This window comes from Mytilus edulis, chromosome 7, assembly GCF_963676685.1.
Source record: "Mytilus edulis chromosome 7, xbMytEdul2.2, whole genome shotgun sequence".
Classification (NCBI taxonomy): Eukaryota; Metazoa; Mollusca; class Bivalvia; order Mytilida; family Mytilidae; genus Mytilus; species Mytilus edulis.
Window position 1 is genome coordinate 90,485,144 of NC_092350.1, and position 27,231 is coordinate 90,512,374.

The 27,231-nt window shown below is 33.6% G+C and overlaps 1 protein-coding gene across 1 annotated transcript in view; it reads left to right on the top strand.

Annotated features, from left to right (window-relative positions):
• The first annotated feature begins 574 nt into the window (after positions 1-574).
• LOC139482468 (uncharacterized) overlaps positions 575-27,231 on the top strand; it is a 48,757-nt gene continuing 22,100 nt past the window's right edge. Inside the window, exons 1-5 of the mRNA XM_071266373.1 lie at positions 575-598; positions 15,318-15,557; positions 19,535-20,056; positions 25,193-25,299; positions 25,667-26,120. Of these exons, the coding sequence (XP_071122474.1) occupies positions 580-598; positions 15,318-15,557; positions 19,535-20,056; positions 25,193-25,299; positions 25,667-26,120 (1,342 nt within the window). The 5' untranslated portion in view covers positions 575-579. The remainder of the gene's footprint in view (positions 599-15,317; positions 15,558-19,534; positions 20,057-25,192; positions 25,300-25,666; positions 26,121-27,231) is intronic.

The window sequence follows — 27,231 nt, forward strand, 5'->3', positions numbered from 1 at the left end:
GGTAGCTATAGTAATGATGTTAAATAAGTTTTTATAAGTTATGAATGTAACCTCAATTTTAATAATTTGATTAATTACTCCAAGTTTGATTTAAAAAAGGGCGGTATTTTCAGTTTGAACCTGGCGCACAAATAAAGCAAGTTATTTACAAATGATGAATACATCATGACTCGTCTTGGATTTATTTGTATGCTAATAAATGAAATATAACAGTATTAAAACAAGAAGATGCATAACCCCCATAATGTAATTAGACCTTTTTTGTGGTGTTTTAAAAAAATTAAAGATGTCATTTTGAATATTTTATTGTTATAGTCATGTTTACATGTATTTCATGATTTCTAACTGACCTGTCCTGCACTCACAAACCTGTTTAACCAACACATTATGTATGTACACGTTCCAAGTCTGAAGCCTGTTGTTTTTGGTTGCTGTCTGATATATTTGTATTTCTTTTATTGATTGCTCGACATCAGACTGTTGATTTTCTCGTCTTAATGGCTTAACATTTAACCGTGGACACACCAAGTTTATGAATTGTTATGTGATATCAGATTGTTTATTCTTTTGTAGACTGTCATGTTAGAGACTCCAGAAGGTAAGTCTTGTTATGATCTGCCAGTATTCTTGTCTATCATCCCGTTATTTAAGAACAAAGTGTTTTCCTGTACTATTATTGCTATTACGTTTTTGTATGTCTGCTTTGTTAAACTTCTAATCGTGAATAAAAGAAGGTTGAAGGTTGAGATTTCAATACACTTAAAAAATCCATACATTTTGTATATGCTTGTGCTGTCCCAAATCAGAAATCCTGAAATGAGTTGTATTTATGCTATGCCTTTTTGTTAATTTAAGAATTTAATGTTAATGGCAGATCTTGCACTGAAACATCTTTTGTACTAATTTTTCTGCACCAGATACGGATGTCAACATTAAATTTCTTTCACTGATATGTTTGGCCAATTAAAAAAAATGCAACAGAATGTAAATGAAAAAAAAGTGAAATTATTACCGTAAATATGTTATGCTCGTGCAATATACAGACTTCATTTGATTGTTTTTCAATCTTTATTTACATTTACTAAACATGTGCCTTTCTACAGATTGACATATTTTTCGAAATCTAATATTGGTCGAATTTTGCCATGGCTTCTTCAAACTGATCTCCTGTATTGTTAAATATTTCAAAATCATCTTGTGCTCCCTGACTATTGAAATATAACAGTAATGTCCTTGTCTGTTCTCCCTCAGATACATTAGAAGCTGTCATGTAATACTCAAAAAAGTTCCTCAATTTTATACATCTTTGTTAAGACTGTTGCCAAAAACTGCTCTAACACAGCAATTGGAGAACAAAAGACTGAAATTAACACTACCGTAGTTTTACAGTCATCATTGGTTGACTGCTTTACGATGTGCCTGTGTTTTTATTTGGTAGCGAAATTTTTTTGTGAATATATAGTCCTCTGATCTGTTATTTATTGATTGAGTCCTATTTTCGAATGTTTTATACTAAATGTGATGTATGCATAGCAGGAAATGCCTACCACATCGACGCACCAGGTCTTGCTTCGTTTAAAGTTCATAGAGTTCTCTCAATTTTTGTTTGTTACCTTAAGCTGTCTCTTCCTACTCGATTTTCATAATTTGAGCAACAGGAAACTGTGAGGAGGTATTTTAACAACCAATTAGCTTTTACTGACTTATAAACCCCCGAAAACATTGCAAAAAAATACCAGAAAAATATGCACAATCAGTCTTCATTGCTTGTCAAATTCATGTTCACTGATTTGATCCAAATTATCATATTTGATTTATAACATGCTTAAACGTATATCTAAATTATAAAAAGTATGAAATAAACAATTTAAAAGGCATGGGTTCAATAATATGTAGCATTATTTCTTGACCCAATCTTCTTAGCAATGGTCCTGGCCGTGACCTCCGAAGACTGTGGACGGTAAATATAAACCGATATAAACAAAAATATAGATATAAGAAGATAGCAAACTCTTGCAGTTGGATTTGTCTCAGTCTGTCTGATTTTATGGTATAGGTTAAAATATATGTTTATCATAATTTTATCTGTATAATAATGAGTTTTTGTGGATTAAACCAGTCAATCAAATGGTTTACCCTTGTATGATTTCAATGGTCACATGTTTTTCCTTTTAATAATTGAGTACGCCTTATTCCTGCGTAACCTATTTCTAGCTAAGGGATTAAGGTCACATGAATACGGATCCAATGATGTTGAATTATTCACTTGCAAGCATTAATTCTTCAGTGATGTTTCTTAGCTTATTTTGACGAAATTTCTCTTTCATTTTTTTTATTTTTTTTTGTATATCTCTTAGCTAATGCCCCTTTGATAAATTTGTCATACCTTCAGGGAAATTTATGAAACTTGAACTGGACTTCTGCCTATGATCATAATACAGTTTCTGCAGCCAAATTTTAAACAGTATTTTTTTTTATATTTCGATGTGTTATTGATAAAACTACTATAAATAAGTTAGCATGATGGAAATCGTTAATCCACTGCTTATTGAAGTGATTGCCCTTCACTGACGATTGTTTTGCATATTTGCCTATTATCTTCATAATTATAATAAATATATAGAAATTTCAAGCATTATAAGACATAATCTAGTCCTGATTTAATGATATATCTTAGTTTGCTGAACAATTTTGAACAATTTTGATGTTGAAAATTTCGAATGGACTATCCCTTATAGGAGTTTTAGCCCTTTTATTACTTCTTTTATTATGTGTAACATGGTAAAACTAAATGGAATGATATGAAACTTGGAAATAAGGTTCTCCTGCATCAGAACATAAAATCTCAAGGGCTAAGTTAACTTGATATGCTTTGAATGTTTCCATCAATTTAGTTGTTCTTTTATCAGTTTTAAGAATGTTTCATTATTTAAATCACACAAAAGATTGAAGTTATAAGAAACCTATACAGTTGTCCTACTTTAAAGACCATTTGCTTAACAGTTATCAAAGGTACCAGGATTATAATTTAGTACGCCAGACGCGCGTTTCGTCTACATAAGACTCATCAGTGACGCTCAAATCAAAAATATTTATAAACCCAAACTAGTACAAAGTTGAAGAGCATTGAGGATCCAAAATTCCAAAAAGTTTTGCCAAATACGGCTAAGGTAATCTATGCCTGGGATAAGAAAATCCTTAGTTTTTCCAAAAGTTCAAAGTTTTTTATACAGGAAATTCATAAAAAAAATGACCACATTATTGATATTCATGTCAACACCGAAGTGTTGACTACTGGGCTGGTGATAACTATGTACAATTAAGAACTGTTAAACATCTATTGTAAAAAATATAAACAACACGCTTTAAATTCCATGTGTCAAAAGCGATTTTCTGTATAAACCTTCCACAGGAACGCTCATAGCAGACTTTTTAAAACCAAGTATGTATAAGAACCTAAAAAGTTGAAGCTATATTATCATAAAAGGACTTAAAAATAGCCAAATTCATTGAAGGTCAACTCTGCTTAAGGGACTTGAAACTAAAGTTTCTAACAATTTCAAAAAATATTAACGGACAATTTTAGGAAGGTTTGTTATAATCATAACAGTGATGAAGTGAAGTACTGACTACTGGCCTAATGATATCCTCGGGGACTGATAGTCCACCAAAAGTGCTTTAGAAAATGAAAAGAACACATTATATATAAATGTCATGCGTCATAAACGTTTTTTATGGATTTACCTTCATCAGGAACACTCAGAGCATTATATTGGAAATCTTTTGAAGAGCTATATAACTTGTCAAAAAGGACCTTAAAATAGCGAAATCCATCTGAGGTCAACTTTGCCTGAGGGAGTTTTTAGTTTCTTACAATCTCTAAATTCATTAGCAGAACATTTTAGAAAGGTATGTTATAAATCTTGTCTGTACCGGAATACTGACTACTGACCTAATGATATCCTTGCCTTGGGGACTGATAGTCCAACTGAAGAGGTATCCACACAGTGCGGTAAAAATGAAAACAATACGTTATATAGTTCATGCAACCTAAGCACTTTCCTGTAAACATTGTTTACTCACCTGACTGAAAGGCTAAGTGAGATTCTCTCATCACTTCGAGTCCGTCTTCTTTCGCTGTTAACTTTTACAAAAATCAGCCCTTAATAGTTACAAGCTACCTTATGACGAATAAGTGTAAGAAGAATTTACTGAAGCAGACTTTGCATTTTTTATTTATTTTTCAGTTTTCGGGGTAATAAGTGATGCTACACCGTTTTATTACCATGTAAACTATGATAAATATAAAAGAACTAGAAATAGCAAAACATTATTAGCTTTACTAGATTTTATTATAAGTCAACATAGCAAAATCTTCAGATCTTTCCTTATAAGAGTTAATACCCTGAAATGGCAATTGTTTACCCATAATTATATTAACCTCGAAGACAAATTATGGTACAACATTGTGTGTTCGTTTATCTCGATCCATCTGTCCATAAATACTTCATATGATAACTCAAATTTGGTTTTATCAATCATCATGTTATTTTAACACACCATTGTGACAGACAGAAGAAAGTTCCTTTTCGAATTTAAAATTTGATGGATTTGAGATTTGAGATTTACAGGACTTTCTCTATTTTTTTCACTGTTTTCTCATTTCCCGATCGATTGTGAAAAAAGTTGTTCTCCTCGCTATTTAAATAACTGTTCTTTGCAAATAATTGGTCAACATTTAATTATGACGTCAAATTTACTTGATTTCTTCTTAATCTCATATTGTGACGTCATGAAAAATGCATCCATGACTGATGACGTCGCATATAAAGAACACAACTTTCTGCAAACCTTTGAAAATGAAGTATAAAAAATAAAAAGATTCTTCAGTATGGTTGGATTGATCTTTTCAAAACTTTATATTATTTTTGGGATTGATAAATGGAAGCTTCTCTTCAATTTTTTCTTATTTTCTGATTCGTTGTTCCATGAACATGATAAACAAAATTTAATTTGTCAGATTTAAGTAAAATTGAGAAAGGAAATGGGGAATGTGTCAAAGCGAAAACAACCCGACCATAGAGCCGACAACAGCCGAAGGCCACCAATGAGTCTTCAATGTAGCGAGAATTCCCGCACCCGTAGGTGTCCTTCAGCTGGCCCCTAAAAATATGTATACTAGTACAGTGATAATAAACGTGATACTAAACTCCGAATTATACACAAGAAACTAAAATCAAAAATCATACAAGACTAACAAAGGCAAGAGGCTCCTCAGTTGGGACAGGCGCAAAATTGCGGCGGGGTTAAAGTATCTCCCAGTTGATACGATATTCCCGTGCTTGCATTTCCTATCATGATTTTCTTGATAGAGGGTTACTGCTCACAAGGAAGCTATTAAACCAAGAGTTCCAAATGGTGAAGTTGAAATCATCCCTTCGTAAATTTTACGGACGCCATCACGAGTTGGTTGACCGTTGTGGAATAACCGTTTCACAAATGATATCGGATATGTTCCGTACGTCGTAACTACAATCCCCTTCCCTTTCATGAATGTGACCTACCGAATTAGACTATTTACCGGATTTGTAATCACATAAGCAACACGACGGGTGCCACATGTGGAGCAGGATCTGCTTACCCTTCCGGAGCACCTGATATCACCCCTAGTTTTTGGTGGGGTTCGTGTTGTTTATTCTTTAGTTTCTATGTTGTGTCATGTGTACTATTGTTTTTCTGTTTGTCTTTTTCATTTTTAGCCATGGCGTTGTCGGTTTGTTTTAGATTTATGAGTTTGACTGTCCCTTTGGTATCTTTCGTCCCTCTTTTAAACATGTTTATGAGATCTCAACCCTCCCCTATACCTCTAGCCAATGTAGAAAAGTAAATGCATAACAATACGCACATTAAAATTCAGTTCAAGAGAAGTCCGAGTCTGATGTCAAAAGATGTAACAAAAGAAAATAAATAAAATACCAATAATACATAAATAAATGTTTCCCATGTAGAACCAAAGCTTGAGTTTGTTTTAATTGCTGTATTATAAACTTTGTACAAATGTTGAAATAAGTGACCATAACACAATGTTTAATTAAAAAACGTCATTCGAAAGTTTTGGGACTTTGATTATTATATATATACATAAAAGGCACTTTTTAAAAATGTATGCTTGGATCAAATGACTACATTTACGCTGGTAAGAATGGTGGATGCAGACTCTGTTTGATTTTTGAATTTTCTAGTTTGTCATTACAGACTTTTTACAGTCATATTTTTGCAATACTTATAATCCTGGTACCTTTGATAACTATTTTATGTCTAAGAGTATTATGCATTTTTTCGACAGAGCCATTTTGTGTGCTTCGGATGAAATGCTGTTTAAATATTCGTATTTAATTTTGAAAAAATTCTAATACGCACAATAACAGTGAAGCATGCTTCCATGGTGGAGCTTCTTTTTTGTATTTGTGGCAAACATTACAGTACATTTTGCTTTAAAAAAAAATGCAATCGTGAACCTGAATGCCTGTTTGGAATTGAAGATCATATATTTGTTTACGAGGCATGCTTTTACCTTATTTCTTTATGTAGATAAACTGACATGTATTCTTAATTAAACTAGTGGTCTATGTTGTGCATTTTTTTCTTGTTAAGAAATACATTCTCTCTCTCTCATACCTCAGTCGAGTCCGAATGATAACATTACATTATAATAAATAAGAAGCAACCACTGTATGATAAATAAGAAGCAACCACTGTATGCTAATTCCTTTCAGAGGTGCTATTCTGAGGTCGTAATGTAACAATGGAAACAGTCTTTGTTATAAAAGAATTAAATGAAATGAATAATGATTATTAGTTTTTGTAGCCAGTTCCAAGTGTCCACAAATTAATAGTATTGTATCTAAAACAAAGTTTTCAGATAGCCAGTTAAAGTTATTGAATAAGGTCTTTCTACATAATTTGTATTTTTGACAAACGAAGAATTAATGGTAGACATCCTCAATATCGGACCCACAATGGCAAGAAGGAACATTTATAATATTCGCTCTAAATAGGTCATTGTTTAAAGATGAAGCGGAACATCGCAATTGCGTTAAGATAATATTTAATTTTCTTGGGCTGTACAAATAAAACGTTTCACTTTTACATAATATACTATCGCTTTTTAATTCTTTCTTAAATTTAGAAATAGAGTCCACATTGCGAATTTTTGGATCAAGTTTATTCCATTCACGTATTGTAGAGGGAATACACGATTCAGCAGTAAGGGAAAGTCTACAAAATGAAACAATAATATCATGACCTTTTCGCAACGGATAGCTGGTTGTACTTTGTACACAAACATTACATAGGTACTCTGGTGCATGCTTTTGGTTCATGTTATAAAACAATTTTCTTCTCCTTATTCTTTCAAAAAGAGATTCCCAGCCAACCTCAGAATATAAAGTTTCAGTAAATATTGGTAGACCTGTTACTATTCATGCTGCTTCTAACTGCATATTTTCTAATTTATGTGAGTAGCCTATTCCACAACTATCCCACACTTCCGTGGCATATTCAAAAATGGGTCGAATACAAACTAAGTACATTTTTTTTTAAATTGTTTGGAGATAATCGGTATTTAAGTTTATGTAAAACATTTAAGTGTTTCTTTACACTTGTAATTATACTTTCAATAATTATGGTTGATCCATTTTGCGTCACTACTGAAATTTAAACTCCCAGATGTACTTAAAGGTATATTTTTACTATTTAAGGAAAAGCTAAGGTCTGGAGTCTCAATATTTGAAAAAATCATAATTTTGGTTTTATCTGAATTAAATGACATTTGCCATTTAGAAGACCAAACATCCAGTTCTTTCAGGTCGCGAACGATAACAGATTTAATCTGTTCTCTGATACCAGAATAATTGAATGATGTGTCGTCAGCAAATAGCCGACACTGTGAAGTAAGCTTATCAGCAATATCATTAATATAAAAAACAAAGAGAAGTTGGCCAAGAACTGATCCCTGGGGACCATTAGCTGAAACATTACAGAAGGAAGAAGACGAGTTATGTAATACTACTCTCTGTTTTCTGTCGTGTAGATATTCCTGAAACAAATTCAATACGTTTCTGTCAATACCATAAGCTTTCATTTTACATATAATGCCCCTATGCCAAACTTTGTTGAAAGCTTTAGAGAAGTCACAGAAAACAAAACAATTTTCTATATTTTTTTTCCAAGGAGTTTATTGTGCAGTTACATAGTTCTAAGAGTTGATGGACAGTTGCATTTTTAGGGAGAAAACCTGATTGATACTCATAAATTAATTTATTAGCTTTTAAATGATTGTATAAGTGCTTAAACACATATTTCCATAACTTTTCCGACACAACTAATCAAGGATATCAGATTTGCTATATTCTAGATAGTTGGGTATATCCCCTCTCTTAAGGATTTATTGAATATAATTTGGAACGGAACTGTTACCTGTGTTACATGTTTTTCAACAGACTGTCGGCATTCCAATGGGAACAAACTGTGCCCCTCTTCTTGCCAAATTGTTTATTATTATGAGGCTGTCTTCATGCAGGAACTTCTTAGGAAGAAAGATAAGAAGTTAGCAATATCCTTTAACTCTACTTTCCGCTATATAGATGGTGTTCTTTCACTAAATAATTCAAAATTTGGTGACTATGTGGAACGCATCTATGCCATCGAACTAGAGATAAAAGATACTACAGAAACAGTTAAGTCGGCCTCATATCTTGACTTACATCTAGAAATTGACAATGAGGGTAGGTTGAAAACAAAACTTAACGACAAAAGAGATGATTTCAGCTTTCCGATTGTGAACTTTCCATTTCTAAGTAGCAACATTCCAGCAGCACCTGCATACGGGGTATATATCTCCCAATTGATACGATATTCCCGACGCCATCACGAGTTGGTTGACCTTTATTGAATAACCGTTTCACAAATGATATTGGATATGTTCCTTACGTCGTAGCTACAATCCCCTTCCCTTTCATGAATGTGACCTACCGAATTAGATCATTTACCGGATTTGTTATCACATAAGCAACACGACGGGTGACACATGAGGAGCAGGATCTGCTTACCCTTCCGGAGCACCTGAGATCACCCTAAATTTGGGGTTCGTGTTGTTTATTCTTTAGTTTTCTATGTTGTGTCATGTGTACTACTGTTTGCCTGTTTGTCTTTTCGTTTTTAGCCATTGCGTTGTCAGTTTATTTTAGATTTATGAGTTTGACTGTTCCTTTGGTATCTTTCGTCCCTCTTTTTTAGACACAGCTTTAAAATCTTATGACAGATCACATCAGGACCAGATACCTTGTTTGGATTTAATATCTGAATAATATTTATTATTTCTTTTATATTTACTTGGATATCTGAAAACTTACTATTAATTTTTGTATCAAATTCGTTCTTCATCTAGTTTTGAAAGAGAGAGTAGTCGACACACATGCTTTGGAAAACTCAAACATTATCCTATAATCTCCATCAGAGACAATATGACGTAGATATTAACAACAATTGTCACCGTACAGCCTTTAACAATGAACTAAACAAATATCGCATAGTAAGCTATCAAAAGCCCCGAAATGACATATGTAGTACAATTCATTTGATAAAACTGACTGCCACATTCCCTTATTTATAGCAGTACCTTGTTGATTGATTGATGGTAGTGTTAAACATCACTTTCAGCACACCGGCTATATCATGGTAGTGATTTGTTGTTGATGGATGACTAACATTAGATAGGAAAACTGACAGTAATATGTATTTATTATGGGTGCTTATCAAAATCGAATAACCAAGTAGATTATTGTAATAAATCTAGTTTAATTCATAATGATAAGAACTTTTTTGCGATAGGATATAATGTTTTTGATCCATCTGTCAGTCCTATTCTTGTCTTCGCAACGCCTCTGAAACCGCACAACAGAATTTAATGAAACTTTGTTTATAAGAAGGTCATACTATGTAGGTGTGCATTTTGACCAGAAATAATGATTTAACTTGTTTTAGGAAGATATGACCCTTTGACAAAACAATGTGGCCACCATATACTGCTGCAACAATGTATTATCACTACTCTTAACCATACTTAAGATTCAAGTCAGGGCGCCTGGCCTTTGTTAGTCTTGTATGCTTTTTAATTTTAGTTTCTTTTATATATTTCGGAGTTTAGTATGACGTCCGTTATCACTGAACTATTATACATTTTTGTGTAGGGGCCATCCGATCCACGCCTCTGGTAGCGAGGTTTTCTCGCTGCATTGAAGACCCATTGTTGGCCTTCGGCTGTTATCTGCTCTTTGGTCGGGTTGTTGTATCTTTGACACATTTCCTATTTCCATTCTTAATTTTATAAGAATTTCATCAAACGTTTTCGAAAATACAGACATAGTTTCTAGATGTGCTTATTGACAGGAAACTATTATTCAATGTTTTTTGTAGAAGTTGACACTATGCACGTAGATTTAGCCATTGTATACTACTGTCACAGTTTTTCAGCGACGATCCTCTTAAAAATTTGAACTAAACAACATAATTTTAATTATAATAATTCTATGAAACTTTGTAGATAATAATGTTCATGTGCATAACAATAGCAAAATACGATTCAATGCTTTTCAAATAGTTATTCCTCTTTGAATTTTTAATTTTTACAGTCAGAATCTACTGTAGAATTTTGCCGCACACCTCTTCTGAAATCAGTCATTATAAATTATTTTGTAAATAATAAGGATATACATTATAGGTGTGCAAATTGACAATAAATTAAGAGCAATTGTTTTTTGGGTCATATTCCTGACTTTTGTCAGAAAATGATGGATTGAACCTGGTTTTATAGCTAGCTAAACTGCTCACTTGTTTGTCAGTCGCATTAAATCTATATTGACAACGATGCGTGAACAAAACAAACAGACACAATAGGTAAAAATAGAAACTTGATCATAATCCTCCGACAGTATCGAGCTTATATGTTGTATTAACATTTGCCCTAACTGTTCAATGTCCGACCTCTGCGGTCGTATCAGGCCTCGCTCAGCAAAGCATTTTATTTGTAGGAGTTAAACCCCTTGAAAGTAGGCTTCTCTGAAACCGCATAGCGGAATTGCATAAACTGTAGATAATAATTACTTTATGTAGATGTGCATATCTACAATCAAATTCTGTCCCACGTTATGTCAGTCTGTCCCTCTGTCACGTATACTGTTCTTGCCAAATTTTTATGAACATATCAATGGTTTATATCAGCAATAAAATTGAGAATGGAAATGGGGAATGTGTCAAAGAGACAACAACCCGACCATAAAGCAGACAACAGCAGAAGGTCACCAACAGGTCTTCTATGCAGCGAGAAATTCCCAAACCGGAGGCGTCCTTCAGCTGGCCCCTTAACAAATGTCTTGGAAGAATTCGAAAAAATACAGTGCCGATCAATTATCTGTAATTAAAAATAGATATGCCCCTTTGATACATTAATTATATTGAAAATTGCATCGTTAGTGCTCTCACGTGAACAGTTCCTGTCAGATTCGTATGAAACTCATATGATTGATTTCTAGCCGCCATGACTTGAAAGAATTCGAAAAAAACAGGGTTGTTCACTTATTTATGAAAGAGTTATGCCCCTTAAAAATATTGATTATATGGATAATTGCATCGTCAGCACTCTCTTGTGTACAATTCTTGCCAGATTAGTAAGAAACTTATACTATTGGTTTTAGTAGCAGTACCGATCAATTATTTTTTATAGAGAAATACCCTTTGGAAATATTAATTTCTGAGGAAAATTGCAACGTTTTACCACGTAATCATGTGGGATTTTGTGTTCACAGACAATTAAGGGGTATGGAGTGAGTGAGCATGCTCACAAAGGTTATTTTATTTTTCTTGGCTTGATCTGCAATGGTGAAGACATAAGATTTTCTTTATGTTGAAATTAGCAACGTAAATGAAAAAAGAAACATTGATCGATCAAATGAGTTATTTATCTTAAAATACATGAAGTTATTTCTTTTTAAAGACGATGAATTTATTATGATATCAAAAGAAGCATTGACTACATAATTGTTTTATACATTTTATTATTCAAATTGAGAGATGTAAACAAATAAACAGTTACTTTCAACCCACCAATGTTTTTTTTAATGTATTGTACCAAGTCTGGAATATGGCAGTTGTTCGTTTCTATGTTTGTTGGCGTTTGTTTTTGTTGCACTTTAGTTGTTCCTTTGTTTTCCTATTATAATTGATATGTTTCCCTCGGTTTTACTTTGTAACCTGGATTTGTTTTCGCTCAACCGATTTAAGACTTTGAACAGCGATATACTACTGTTGTCTTAATTTATATTCTTCTTATGGTTTTTTCGTTAGATAATTTTAAGACATATAGTTTAAAATATGGGTACAATGCTGGTAAAGTGTAATGATCGAGTCCATGCATTATTTATTTTTGCAATTTGGATATACGTTTGATAATGTTATAAATCAAATTTGATAACAGGAATTTATAAATCAAATTTGATAACAGGAATTTGACAACTTATACCTTTGTATGAAATGCCTGTCAATATTCTATTTATAATTGATTTAAGTTTATGTGATCAGTTGTGGTGGTGTGCGTATGTCCGTCATCACAGAAGAATCCAAAGAGGCAATACAATCAGCCATACAAGCAGCACGACCTGATACTCCGTACTAGCAACACCAACGCAGTCGGAGTAAAATTAAGGCAAAAAGACAGACAGTCTATAGAATAGGTTGCTACAGTCCGCGATATCCAGACAGGATAGTCGGACTCTAAACATCCACATATCATCATGTGATCAGTTGTATTGTCCATTTACGTACTTATACATTGAAATACAATATATGTTTTAAGCTCACCTTTCCTAAAAGGAAATGTGAGCTTTTGCCATCACTTGGCGTCCGTCGTCGTCCGTCGTCGTCCGTCGTCGTCCGTCCGTCGTCGTCGTAAACTATTTCAAAGATCTTCTCCTCTGAAACTACTGAACCAATTCAAACCAAACTTCATCTGATTGATTCCTAGGGTATCTAGAATAAAGTTTGTGTTTTAATTCCCATTTCATAAAAAAAACATGGCCGCCATGGCTAAAAATAGAATATAGGTGTAAAATGCAGTTTTTGGCTTATATCTCAAAAAGTAAAGCATTTAGAGCAAATCTGACATGGGGATAAAAATGCTCATTAGGTCAAGATCTATCATCCCTGAAATTTTTAGAAGAATCAAACAACCCATTGTTGGGTTGCTGCCACTTAATTGGTAATTTTAAGGAAATTTTGCAGTTTTTGGTCATTATCTTGAATATTATTATAGATACAGAGAAACTGTAAACAGCAAAAATGTTCAGCAAAGTAAGATTTACAAATAAGTCAACATGACCAAAATTGTCAATTGACCCCTTAATGAGTTATTGTCCTTTAATGACAATTTTACACAATTTGTTCATCATATTTGCTAACTTTAAAAAATCTTCTCCTCTGAAACTACTGAACCAATTTCCAACAAACTTAAGCTGAATTATCATTAAGGTGTCTAGAATAAAGTTTGTGTTTTATTTTCTGTTTTGTCAAAAAATATGGTTGCCATAGCTAAAAATAGAGCTTAGCGGTAAAATGCAGTTTTGGGCTTATATCTCAAAAACTAAAGCTTTTATAGCAAATTTGACAGGTGTGAATATGGCTGACACAGAAATTAACAACTATAGGTTACTGTACAGCCTTCAACAATTAGCAAAGCATAATAACCAATTTGGCTTTTGACCCCTTAGAATATTGGCCTTTTAACTCAATTTTACACAACTAGTTCATCATGTTGTTTAACTTTTAAAATATTCTCCTCTGAAACTAATAAACCAATTTGAGCTAAACTAAGGCTAAAGGATCCATATTGTGTTTAGTATATATCTATTTTTTTTAAAACATGGCCGCCATGGCTAAGGAGAACATAGGGATAATATATACAGTGTTGGGCTTTAAAAATCTCAAAAACTAAAGGAGTTGAAGCAAAACAGGTTTGTTTGTTTCTTTCTGTAAGGGGTCTATATTATTCGGGGGAAGTTTCATGTTTAGTTTGGAAAGTTTTTATTTTATTTTAGGTCCAGCGCGCGCGCCACAATGTTTTTTTTATACTTTCATCATAAATTATATTATGAACACGAAACAAACGAGACATTTCAGTGTGTCCACTCTTGTTTTTGCTTTTGAAGAAGATATGACAGAATCGAAGAACCATTTATATAAATTGAAAACCCAAAATAATCATTGATGGAAGATTTAAGCAAAAAATTTAAGGTGAGCGATTCAGGCTCTTGAGAGCCTCTTGTTTTATTACCCTGACGTAGTAGAGAGGCATTTAGTTTCAGCCTTGTTTGTCGGTCGGTCCGTACGTATGTATCGTTCTATAACTTTAGATGATTTAAAAAAAATGGTATGAAACTTATACACAATACTTATTACCACAAATACAACTTAAAAAATTGAGAATGGAAATGGGGAATGTGTCAAAGAGACAACAACCCGACCAAATAAAAAAACAACAGCAGAAGGTCACCAACAGGTCTTCAATGTAGCGAGAAATTCCCACACCCGGAGGCGTCCTTCAGCTGGCCCCTAAACAAATATATACTAGTTCAGTGATAATGAACGCCATACTAATTTCCAAATTGTACACAAGAAACTAAAATTAAAATAATACAAGACTAACAAAGGCCAGAGGCTCCTGACTTGGGACAGGCGCAAAAATGCGGCGGGGTTAACATGTTTCTGAGATCTCAACCCTCCCCCTATACCTCTAACCAATGTAGAAAAGTAAATACCTTTTTAGGTAATGCCTGTCAATCTTCTATTTATAATTGATTTATGTTGATGTGATCAGTTGTATTGCCCATTTGTGTATTTGTACATTGTAATGCAATATATCGTTTTAATGACCCCGACGTAGTAGAGAGGCATTTAGTTTTACCATCGTGTTTGTCCGTCAGTCCGTGCGTACGTCCGAAATTGGTTATATAGTTCTATAACTATGGTTTGCCTCAATCAAATGTAATGAATCTTATTACCCCAAAATTCACATCAGGTAAGAATTGGGAAGCGTAACTTTTACCATTCTAATTCTTGTGTTATGTGTCTTTATATGTTAACTTTAATATGAGCAAGGTCATTGTCTATGTTCCATTGACATATTCCCCATTTATGTTATCCTCTTTTCCCCTGACACCAGTAGTTTTTCTATAATTTAAGTACAAAATATTCATTTTTTTTTTCAGAATACAACAACATGATGAAGAGGAAAAAGCTTAATCGTTTAACGGGTGAAGGTACCTACGAATCGTATGACATGCGCTGTATGGTAACTGGCCAGTTCGCCGTCGGAAAATCGACACTGGTGAAGCTATTAGTTGGGGACGTCATTCCCGAAGGAAGACATCCTACAGATGGAATCTCTCTCCTTGAAGGTCGATGTGGTATTGATGTCCAGACAAGAAAATGGGTTCTTATAAATCCAGGTAAGAGTTGAAATACACAAAATGTTTTGTTTTTGTCCTGTCTCATTGGAGGGAGCATTAAGCGTTGTCCGTCTTTTCGTCCGTCCGTAGATTATTTGAAGTTCAGAGGTATATCCAAAATAAGTTAAAGTACTTTTAATTTAGTTTGCCTCACTTAAATGTTATGAAACTTACACACAATGTTTATTACCACATAACACAGATCATGGAGATCAAGATTGAATGTTGATGGCAACTCTTTTGCTTTTTACATTTATGCCCTAAACAAATGTAAAAATTCCTGATTTTTTTGTTTCCATTCTCTTAGTTTGCCTCAACCAAATGTTACGTAACTTATGCACAATGCTTATAACCTTAAAATACTGATCAAGTTTGAATTTTAGGTGTGTCACTTATACCATTCTAATGTTATGTCCTTTACAAATAATAACTATAAATAATTTTTATACGCCCGTCTTTTAGACGGGACGTATTATGATATACCGTTGTCCGTCCGTCCATCCGTCGTCCACACTTCGGACAATAACTCAAAAACACTTTCACCAATTTCCATGAAACTCAAGTGAATTGTTTATATCTATTGACGTAAGCTCCCTTTCGTTTTTTGTTTTTAATTTCAGATTTTAAGTTTTGGATTTATGGGGCTTTATTCATAAAAAAGGGGGAATTTTCAACACTTCGGACAATAACTCAAAAAGGCTTTCACCAATGTCCATGAAACTTTGGTGAATTGTTTATATCTATTGATGTAAGCTCCCTTTCGTTTTTTTTTTAATTTCAGATTTTAAGTTTTGGATTTATGGGGCTTTATTCATAAAAAAGGGGGGATTTTCAACACTTCGGACAATAACTCAAAAAGGCTTTCACCAATGGCCATGAAACTTTGGTGAATTGTTTATATCTATTGATGTAAGCTCCCTTTCAATTTTTATAAATTTCAGATTTTAAGTTTTAGATTTATGGGGCTTTATTCATAAAAAAGGGGGATTTTTAACACTTCGGACAATAACTCAAAAAGGCTTTCACCAATGTCCATGAAACTTTGGTGAATTGTTTATATCTATTGATGTAACAAATAATACTTAATAAAATCTGATGAAAACATAAAATTTGTAAAATCTTTAGTTCAATTTAAAACATTAAATTTCTTGTAAAAAATAGGTTCCATGAATGTCATACGTTTGTACTATTATTGAATGGTTGCAAGGATGAAAGCACATTAGCAGTCCCTGAGATACTAACTGTTCCCTGAGGATATATCATTTTATGATAACATTTTTACTATCTAAGCTATGGATAAAAATCAAATACTGTTTTTGCATATAGGATGTTTTACTCTTGTTAAAATTGGTTTCAATTGAAATCACAAATGATACCTTAGCATTGAAGATTTTTTATAGAGTTCGGTTTCGGTGGAAGGGTTTAGCGCAATAAAAAATGTTATAAAACATAACTAGTCTACAATAGATAAAGGCAACAGTAGTATACCGCTGTTCAAAACTCATAAATCCATGGACAAAAAACAAAATCGGGGTAACAAACCAAAACCGAGCGAAACGCATTAAATATAAGAGGAGAACAACGACACAACATCGAAACGCAACACACACAGAAACAGACCAATCATCAGACAAAACACCACGAGAATAACAAATGTAACATGAAAACCAAATACATGAATTTGGGATAGACAAGTACCGTGCCACGTCTTATCTCAATATCTCAAAAATAAGAGAAAACACAAACGACTCAACGTTAAAATGCAACACAAAGAGAAACGAACAATATATAACAATGACCATCTTCCTGACTTGGTACAGGACACTTTTAAAGGGGAATAAAAGTGGTGGGTTGAACCTGGTTTTAAGGCATGCACATAATAAGTGAACAAGTGACAACATGAAAATCCTAACATGTGACTAAATATTCCTAGCATTGCAGCTTTTTTATAGAGTTCGGTTTCGGTGGAAGGGTTGAGCGCAATAAAAAATGTTATAAAACATAACTAGTCTACAATAGCACATAATAAGTGAACAAGTGACAACATGAAAATCCTAACATGTGACTAAATATTCCTTAAATGTTAAAGGGTGTCATTTTATGAAAAAAATAAGGGAATCAAGTCTCCTAAACATTTATCAATATGATCATCTTGTGAATATTCTAAACAATAAAAAGGTAATAATCATTATCCACCATATTAAGCACCATTTGAACAACTTTTGCATACATCTTTGTATAATTTAGTATGGATTCCTTACTGTGTTCAACAGAATCTAACTATGAGCAATATACCCCAAGAAAATTACCTTCTTTCAAACTACTATAAAATTTGGAAATCAGCCATAGAATTACTAAAACCTATAATCATATATCACTTTCCTTATATTGCATTGAAGACTTCTATGTTATATGCCGATGTTAATGATATTTGTTTTTTATGCTAAATATTGAAAAGCTGAACTAGGTTTAATCATCAGTGTCACTGTAATCACTGTCCTCATCATCAGAAAAATCCTCATTTTCATTCTCAGAAGAGGCCTCCTCATCATCAATGAAATCCTCATCCTCATCATCAATGAGATCCCCATCTCCATCATCAATGAAATCTTTATCTTCATCATCAATGAAATCCTTACTTTCATCACCTACTTCCTCATTTAGATCTTAACTTTCAGTAGAGTCACTTTCACCATCTTCGCTTTCCCTGTTATCTTTTTCCTGCTCCTCATTGTCATTGTAGTCTTTTTTGCCATTTTTATACGCCCGTCGTATTTCAAACAACGGGCATATCATGCGCTACAGCGCAGCCCTTTATTGATTAATACTTATTACTACAAAGCTGATCAATTTCAAATTTGGGTAGCGTCACTTCTACCGTTTTTGAGTTATGTTCATTTATAACATTATATGGAAACGGGGTCACCTTCCATGTGCCATCGACACATTTCCCCTTTATTTATAGAACTTCAATTTGTCTCTGATAGAAAGGTCTCAATTTTTTACCCGTTTTAGGTCATCAGTTTGTCTTTCATTCCTGTTCTTGTCATCGCAACTCATCTGAAACCACAAAACATAAATTCATAAAACTTTGTAGATAATAGTAATATAATAATATGTAGATATTCATATCAACCATGTCAACAGCAAGTTAGGCTACATTTTTTTTTCTCTGAGACATAAGTCCCTTTTAACTTAGTATTTTGACCTAAATACACTCCTGCTACAGATTGTCACCACAACTCCTCTGAAACCGCATAGCAGAATTTCATTAAACTTTGTAGTTGACGGGGACTTAATATGTAGATATACAAATCCACCAAAAACATTATGAGCTTACTTTTGTTTAAGTTATCAGTCTTTGAACTATGGTTTTTGATGAGATTCTGTTTGCCAGTGACAAAAAACGGTATGAGAGCGTGCTTACAAAAGTTCTTTACTTTTTATATTAATGGCAATTACGACAAAATTTCACAGAATCAAGAAATAGCACATGGAACTTTTGTTTTCTTCTTTTTTCTGTATTTTACCAATACATGGACTTAGTTTTTTAAACAATATTTCAATAAACACAGAAGCTGCAGGCGGAACACATAGTTCTATGTTCCTTACATACTTTGATTTTACTAGTTGTTTTATTGTTTATTTTTTGGAGTGGGAGGGGATTGGGTTTTTTTATCATAACTTTTGTATCAGAAATATGTATAAGTTATGTACATACAAGCCAGAGATTTGTTACACATTTTTGCATGGGTTGGGCGTCTTGAATTGATTTTTGGTGTAAGCCTTATTTTCAAGACTGTCAACACCAATTCATCCATCGTGGTTAGTGAAGCAGTCAAAACATTTTAGCATGTGTACCCTTGTTTTTAGTTTCATTTTTGTCTCAGTGTAATTGGCTAGCACATCATATAAGCATTATCATATATTTATATCTTCTTATAATTCTATACAGTGGTGTTGGTTTTTTCATACAGGAACTCATAATGCAATGGACGGTGTATACAATAAGGTATTAATGACATCAAGAGAAGGAAAGGAACCCAATCCAAACAAAAAGTTAGACCAACCACAAGCATCAGATATTAGTCCTTCTAGAAGTAAATATGATGACATGGATAATCCAGGTCTTCAACAGCAGTCACAAGCTATTTCATGGCCTCTACCATCAAACACATCAGGTAATCTCTCCAACCAAACCCCAGCAGCCCCGACGTTATCACCTCAGTCGTCCTCCGTTGTACCTCTTTCAAGACATCAGCTAAAACAGAAAATGAAAGCAAAGATGACTAAAGATGAAAGTGGAAAATACAAAATGAAAGTTGGAAGACTCATCTTCTGGGACTTTGGTGGACAGTATGTCTATTATACAACACATCAGACCTTCATGACCTACAGAGCGTTGTTTCTGGTTGTATTTGATGGAAGCAAAGGATTACATGAACAGGTTCCTGATGTATTGTGTTTTCCTGGGCAGCATATGATACCAACTCCAGCAGGTAATACAGTAAAAGTGTTCATTACATGATTGACATATTCAGAAGTTTTACTTCCGTCTGCATAAATGTCTTTATACAGTCCTATTTGAGACACTTGCATATGATATCGAGATAAATCAGAAAATATCATTCAGTAAAGTGCCTATTATTTATCAGTATTGTTGAATTTAAAATCATTCTAAAACCCATCTTACATCTTTCACGGACTTAACATGTAAAGATCCGATGGATGGATAATTCTTGTTTAGCTCACCTGGCCCGAAGGAGTTATTGCTCTTTATAGTCAATGTTTAACCATTTTTCGTAAATCTTAGTTATCTTTTACAAAAATCTTCTCCTCTGAAACTACTTGGCCAAATTAAACCAAACTTAGCCACAATCATCATTGGGGTATCTAGTTTAAAATTGTGTCCGGTGACCCGGCCAACCAACCAAGATGGCCGCCATGGCTAAAAATAGAACATAGGTGTAAAATGCAGTTTTTGGCTTATCACTCAAAAACCAAAGCATTTAGAGCAAATCTGACGTGGAGTAAAATTGTTTATCAGGTCAAGATCTATCTGCCCTGAAATTTTTAAATGAATTGGACAACCCGTTGATAGGTTGCTGCCCCTGAATTGGTAATTTTAAGGAAATTTTGCAGTTTTTGGTTATTATCTTGAATATTATTATAGATAGAGATAAACTGTATACAGCAAAAATGTTCAGCAAAGTAAGATCTACAAATAAGTCAACAGAACCAAAATGGTCTGTTGACCCCTTTAGGAGTTATTGCCCTTTATAGTCAATTTTTAACCATTTTTCGTAAATCTTAGTTATCTTTTACAAAAATCTTCTTTGAAACTAATGGGCCAAATTAAACCAAACTTGGCCACAATCATCATTTGGGTATCTAGTTTAAAAACTGTGTCCGGTGACCTGGCCAACCAACCAAGATGGCCGCCATGGTTAAAAATAGAACATAAGGGTAAAATGCAGTTTTTGGCTTATCACACAAAAACCAAAGCATTTAGAGCAAATCTGACATGTGGTAAAATTGTTTATCAGGTCAAGATCCATCTGCAACAACAAAAGAGAGTTTTTAACGACCTCAGATGGCTATACAACCCTTGCACAATCAACTGAATTTTGCAGAAATCATTAATAGGATAGATTGCCCTTATATGATAATTTTGTATTACCTTTTTGGTTTTTTTTGGCAAAGGGGGAGCTGGAGGGGGGGGGGGGTGCGCAACAACAAAACAACTTCACAACTTTTTCATGACTTTGCATTTCTCGTTAGATAAATTTTACAAATTTCTCCCCTGAAACAACTGTTAAATTTAAACAAACTTGGTTTAAATCACCACTAGGATATCCAGGTACCACTGTGTATGATGACCCTGTCTGCCCACATGGCTGAAATAAAACATAGGTTTCAAACGCACTTTCTAGTATTATATCTCTGAAACTAAACGACAGTACAACAGTTGCATTTATCATGCATCAATTGTAAATAAAAATATCAGGTGAGCGACACAGGGTCCTTGGACCTTCTAGTTCATAAATCTAAGTAATCTTTTACAAAAATCTTCTCCTCTGAAACTACTGGGCCAAATTAATCCAAACTTGGCCACAATCATCATTGGGGTATCAAGTTTAAAAAATGTGTGGCGTGACCCGGTCAACCAACCAAGATGGCCGCCACGGCTAAAAATAGAAGATAGAGGTAAAATGCAGTTTTTGGCTTATAACTCAAAAACCAAAGCATTAAGAGCAAATCTGACAGGGAGTAAAATAGTTTATCAGGTCAAGATCTATCTGCCCTGAAATTGTCAGAAGAATCGGACAGCCCGTTGTTGGGTTGCTGCCCCTAAATTGGTAATTTGAAGGAAACTTTACTGTTTTGGGTTATAATCTTGAATATTATTATAGATAGAGATAAACTGTAAACAGCAAAGTAAGATTTACAAATAAGTCAACTTGACTGAAATGGTCAATTGACCCCCTAAGGAGTTATTGTCCTTTATAGTCAATTTTTAACAATTTTCATAAAATTTGTAAATTTTTACTTACATTTTCCACTGAAACTACTGGGCCAAGTTCATTATAGATAGAGATAATTGTAAGCAGCAAGAATGTTCAGTAAAGTAAGATGTACACACACATCACCATCACCAAAACACAATTTTGTCATGAATCCATCTGCTTCCTTTGTGTAATATTCACATAGACCAAGGTGAGCGACACAGGCTCTTTAGAGCCTCTAGTTTTTAGAGTCCAAAGTCCAAAAAGTTGGATGCACTACATAAGGAGAACATGTAAATGACAATGTTAATGATCAAAATCACATTTTTTACTAAACAGTAGTTTTTTTTTCCGATTGTATGGGACAAGTGGAGATGAAGTCGGACACGTAGAATCATCATATAAAATGTTCGACGAGACAAGTGAAAAATCATTGATTAAAAACATAAAACTTTCAAGACTAATTACAAACCCCTAAAACATGAACTATTTTTGTATTGCTCTAAATTAATGCTCGAAATACAGGGGTATAATGAAGGGTAGGCATCAATGATAAAACATGCTGACTGACGGAAGGTTTTCTATCAAGTGATAAACCTAGAACACACTTTATTACTACTTCACCAGTACTTCGGTACTGGCATGAAAAACGGATTTTTTGTGTTATTAAAATTTCCTGTTACAAAATATTAGAAATTATTATAAATTAAGGAATGAATCTCCCTCATGCAAAGCTCTGATTCCTTTCACGGATTTGGCTATACTTTTTGGACCTTTTGGATTATAGCTCTTCATCTTTTATATAAGCTTTGGATTTCAAATATGTTGGCCACGAGCATCACTGAAGAGACATGTATTGTCGAAATGCGCATCTGGTGCAAAAAAATTAGTACCGTCAATTTTATTACTACCACTGGGTCGATGCCTCTGCTGATGGACTATTAGTCCCCGAGGGTATCACCAGCCCAGTAGCCAGTACTTCGGTACTGGCTTGAAAAACGGATTTTTTTGTGTTATTAAAATTTCCTGTTGCAAAATATTAGAAATTATTATAAATGAAGGAATGAATCTCCCTCATGCAAAGCTCTGATTCCTTTCACGGATTTGGCTATACTTTTTGGACCTTTTAGATTAAAGCTCTTCATCTTTTATATAAGCTTTGGATTTCAAATATGTTGGCCACGAGCATCACTGAAGAGACATGTATTGTCGAAATGCGCATCTGGTGCAAGAAAATTAGTACCGTCAATTTTATTTTTCACTATTATCACTACTATGTAACATAAAAGCCCAAGGTATGACTGCGCATATTATCTTGTGACCTACATCTATATATTGGCAAGGAGGGTCCATTGAAAACAAAACTTTACCCGACAAAAGAGATGATTTCAGCTTTCCAATTGTGAACTTTTCATTTCCAAGTAGCAGCATTCCAGCAGTACCTGCATACGGTGTATATATCTCCCAATTGATATGATATTCCCGTGCTTGCATTTCCTATCATGATTTTCTTGATAGAGGGTTGAAAGTCGCAATGAAGCTATCAAACATAGAGTTCCAAATGGTGAAGTCAAAATCATTCCTATGTAAATTTTACGGATACCATCACGAGTTGGTTGACCATTATGGTATATCAGTTTCACAAAGGATATCGGATATGGTCTTTACGTTGTAACTACAGTCCCATTCCTTTTCATGAGTTAGACTATTTACCGGATTTGTTTTACTCAGCCATTAAAAAATAAACTAAACCTACAAACTTTGCCTCTTAATGTCAAAATGTCAGGTTATAATATATGCAACAGTAAAAACAAATAATTGCACTAATCAAAATGCACCACTTGTAATCATTTTGTATAAATAACATGTTGGAAATATTTCTTCACCATAGTATTTTTATCATAATCATTAGGGTCATTGGAAATTGACTGCTTTGTCGCTTTTATGACCCGTTACAAAGTTGTTGGGCCATATAGCTTTACCCTTCTCCATCATTCACTTATTTTGTCATGTTGTCATTCTGTCATTTCTTCATTCTCTCATTAATTTATATTTAATGCTTGATATGGTAAACTGAAAACAGCATAAATAGTTATTAAAGGTACCAGGATTATAATTTAGCCAGGCGCCTGTTTCGTCTACATAAGACTCATTAGTGACGCTAAGATCAACAAGTAGAAAGTTGAAGAGCATTGAGGACCCAAAATTCAAAAAAGTTGTGCCAAATACGGCTACGGTAATCTATTCCACGGATAAGAAAATTCTTTGTTTTTGCAACATTTAGAGTTTTGTTACAGAAAATTTCTAAAAATGACCATATCATTGATATTCATGTCAACACCAAAGTGTTGACTACTAGGCTGGTGATACCCTCGGGGACGAAACGTCTGAATAACGATATATGTCTTTCATTGATGTTGACCTTAACCTGTACCTGACAAACCTCAGAATCACGGTAAACTGACAGATTTAATTCATCAAAGTAGTCTTTCATTGATGATCAGATCTTAGACCTGTATGTTACAAACCTCAGAATCACGTCAAAATAACAGTTTTAATTCTGCAATGCAGTCTTTAATTTATGATGACCTTAGACATATGCGTGTTTTATTAAAAAGCTGGGTTCAAATTCATATTGAACCAATTAACTATGTTTTTATTATTTATCTAACTACTTGCAAGATTAATCAACTTAATGCTTGATATGGCAAACTGAAAACAGCATTAATAGTTATTAAATGTACCAGGATTATAATTTAATAAGCCAGATGCGCGTTTCGTTAACATAAGACTCACCAGTGACGTTCAGGTCAAAAAAGTTATAAAGTCAAACAAGTACAAAGTTGAAGAGCATTAAGGACCTAAAATTCAAAAACGTTGTTCTAAATACGGCTAAGGTAATCTATTCCTGGGATATTATCACCCTTAGTTGTTTCGAAACATTCAGAGCTTCGTAACAGATAATTTATAAAAATGACCATATCATTGATATTCTTGTCATCCGAAATACTGACTACTGGACTGGTGATACCATTTGGGCACGACACGTCTAAATAACGATATATGTCTGCGTTAGAGATGATCAGGGAAAGCAAATCTTCACATAATTTTCATTTGTTTTATTTTCAGTATTTTTACAACACTGGGTCAACTGTATCCTTACCTATTGTAAAGCAGTATATACAGGAATTCCAAAAATTTTGTTTGTTGCAACTCATAAAGACAGAGTACCAAAGGTAATAGAACTAATGTTAGCTAATTTAAAAGCATACGTTAGATAAGGTTAGCTGATATATTGGTCTTTTTTTCTAATACTATATGCAATAGTTCAACTATAGTTCTATAAATCTCAATATAATGTTATTTCATTAGATATTTTTAAGTTTGGCATTCATAAGTTATGACCCTTGAATGATTAAATTAAGTTATAATCAGTAAACAGCTTGCTGTTAATTTGCCTGTTCTCATCAATGATTGTTCTTCAGAACTTTTTTAGATTAATGGTATAGTGGTAAATTCGTTTTACATGAATTTAAGTATTTCAAACATTGCATTTCTTCGCAAAATCTTATCACTCTCGTGTACTTCTGAATTTCTTTATAGGAGGATATTGAAACACGGCGTAAAGAGTTATATAGCGGAGTAGAAGAGTTATTTAAAGACCACGAAGGACGAGAACATCTGGTCATCGACAACCAAATATTTGTCAATGCCACAGACCAAACAGATCCAGAGATCGATGTACTAAAGAAGGCAATCACAGATCTTACCTTTCAACATCCATGTTGGGGAGAGGCAATGCCCAATGCCTCTGTTCCCCTTGAACTTGAGATTGCTAATTTGGTAGCAAACGGGAAACAAGTATTGTCATTGTTGGAAGTTGAAGAATTAAATGCCATCAGCAAGGTGTCCGTCTTGTCTTATGAAGAGCTCAGGGATTTCCTTCACTTCCAGCACTCACTTGGAAAGATGATCTATTTTGATACCCCACAGTTGAGAGGTTATGTGATCATAAGTCCGCTACTGCTGGTCGAAGTTATGAGATCATTTGTTACAGGTACTATATGATATAATATCAACATTTATACTGCGTGGTCATCAAACACTGCCAGATGGCCATAGTACATGTCAATAATCTCTTAATCTTTATATCGTCGGACGCAAAATATATGTCCAAACAATTCCATATTAACTATAAAAAATAAATACTTACAGTCATACAACTTGTTAAAACAATTATCGTACTTAAACTCAGAAATCATCTAATCAAGGAAAGTTTTTTATGACTGAAATGCCTGAAATTAACACTTTTTCCCACAATCAAAAAAAAAGAAAGAAAGAAAATGACGACACGTTCACCTGATGGCAATTGCCACTACTTGATGTCAAACATGTTCTTCTATGAAACTACACAAACAGTTGCAACCAAATTTGAAATAAATGGTCAGTGAGGTATCTCTTCTTGATTGTGTGTGGGTGGTTTTTTTTTCCATTCCTGTCAGTAAATCAATGTACAGAAGCTGCCATGTCTAAGAATTTATCATAAGTAATAAATGTGTAAATGGCCTCAATATCTTGAAGTATTATACTGTAGATAGGGAAAATATAAGAAGATCAAACATGATCAGAACGTTAAGATCAGGACTCTCATAGAACAATTTGTTGTGCTTTTTTTCCATGAAAAAAAAAGTTTTTAGTAAAAGTATGTTTTTACTGCATATTGCAATATAAAAGATCTTCAATATAAGACCAACAATAACTTTATGCCAGTCCTGTTATCTCGGAAACTTATTATGATAGCTACGTAGAAAAAAAATCTACACACTATATGTGGCGTGGACATAGATTTTTACCCTCGCTTCAGTCAAACCAAATTCATAAACATTGATATATTTGCTATGTCTCTGCTAAATACGCAACATTTTAGGGTTATGAGCTATGTCTAATCGGCTCCGATTTAGAATAAATATCGGGCTAAGTTGACTCTTAACTTTTAAATCAATGTCTTTGAAAAATACAATTTCTCTTATGAAATGAACCACACAATTTGTAAATTAAAACAGAACGCGTACTGTGAAAGTACTTTAATTCGTGGGTATCCATTTTCGTGGTTTGAGCAATATTTACATGTTTGTAGGTTTTTAAATTCGTGGATTTTATTTAAAAAA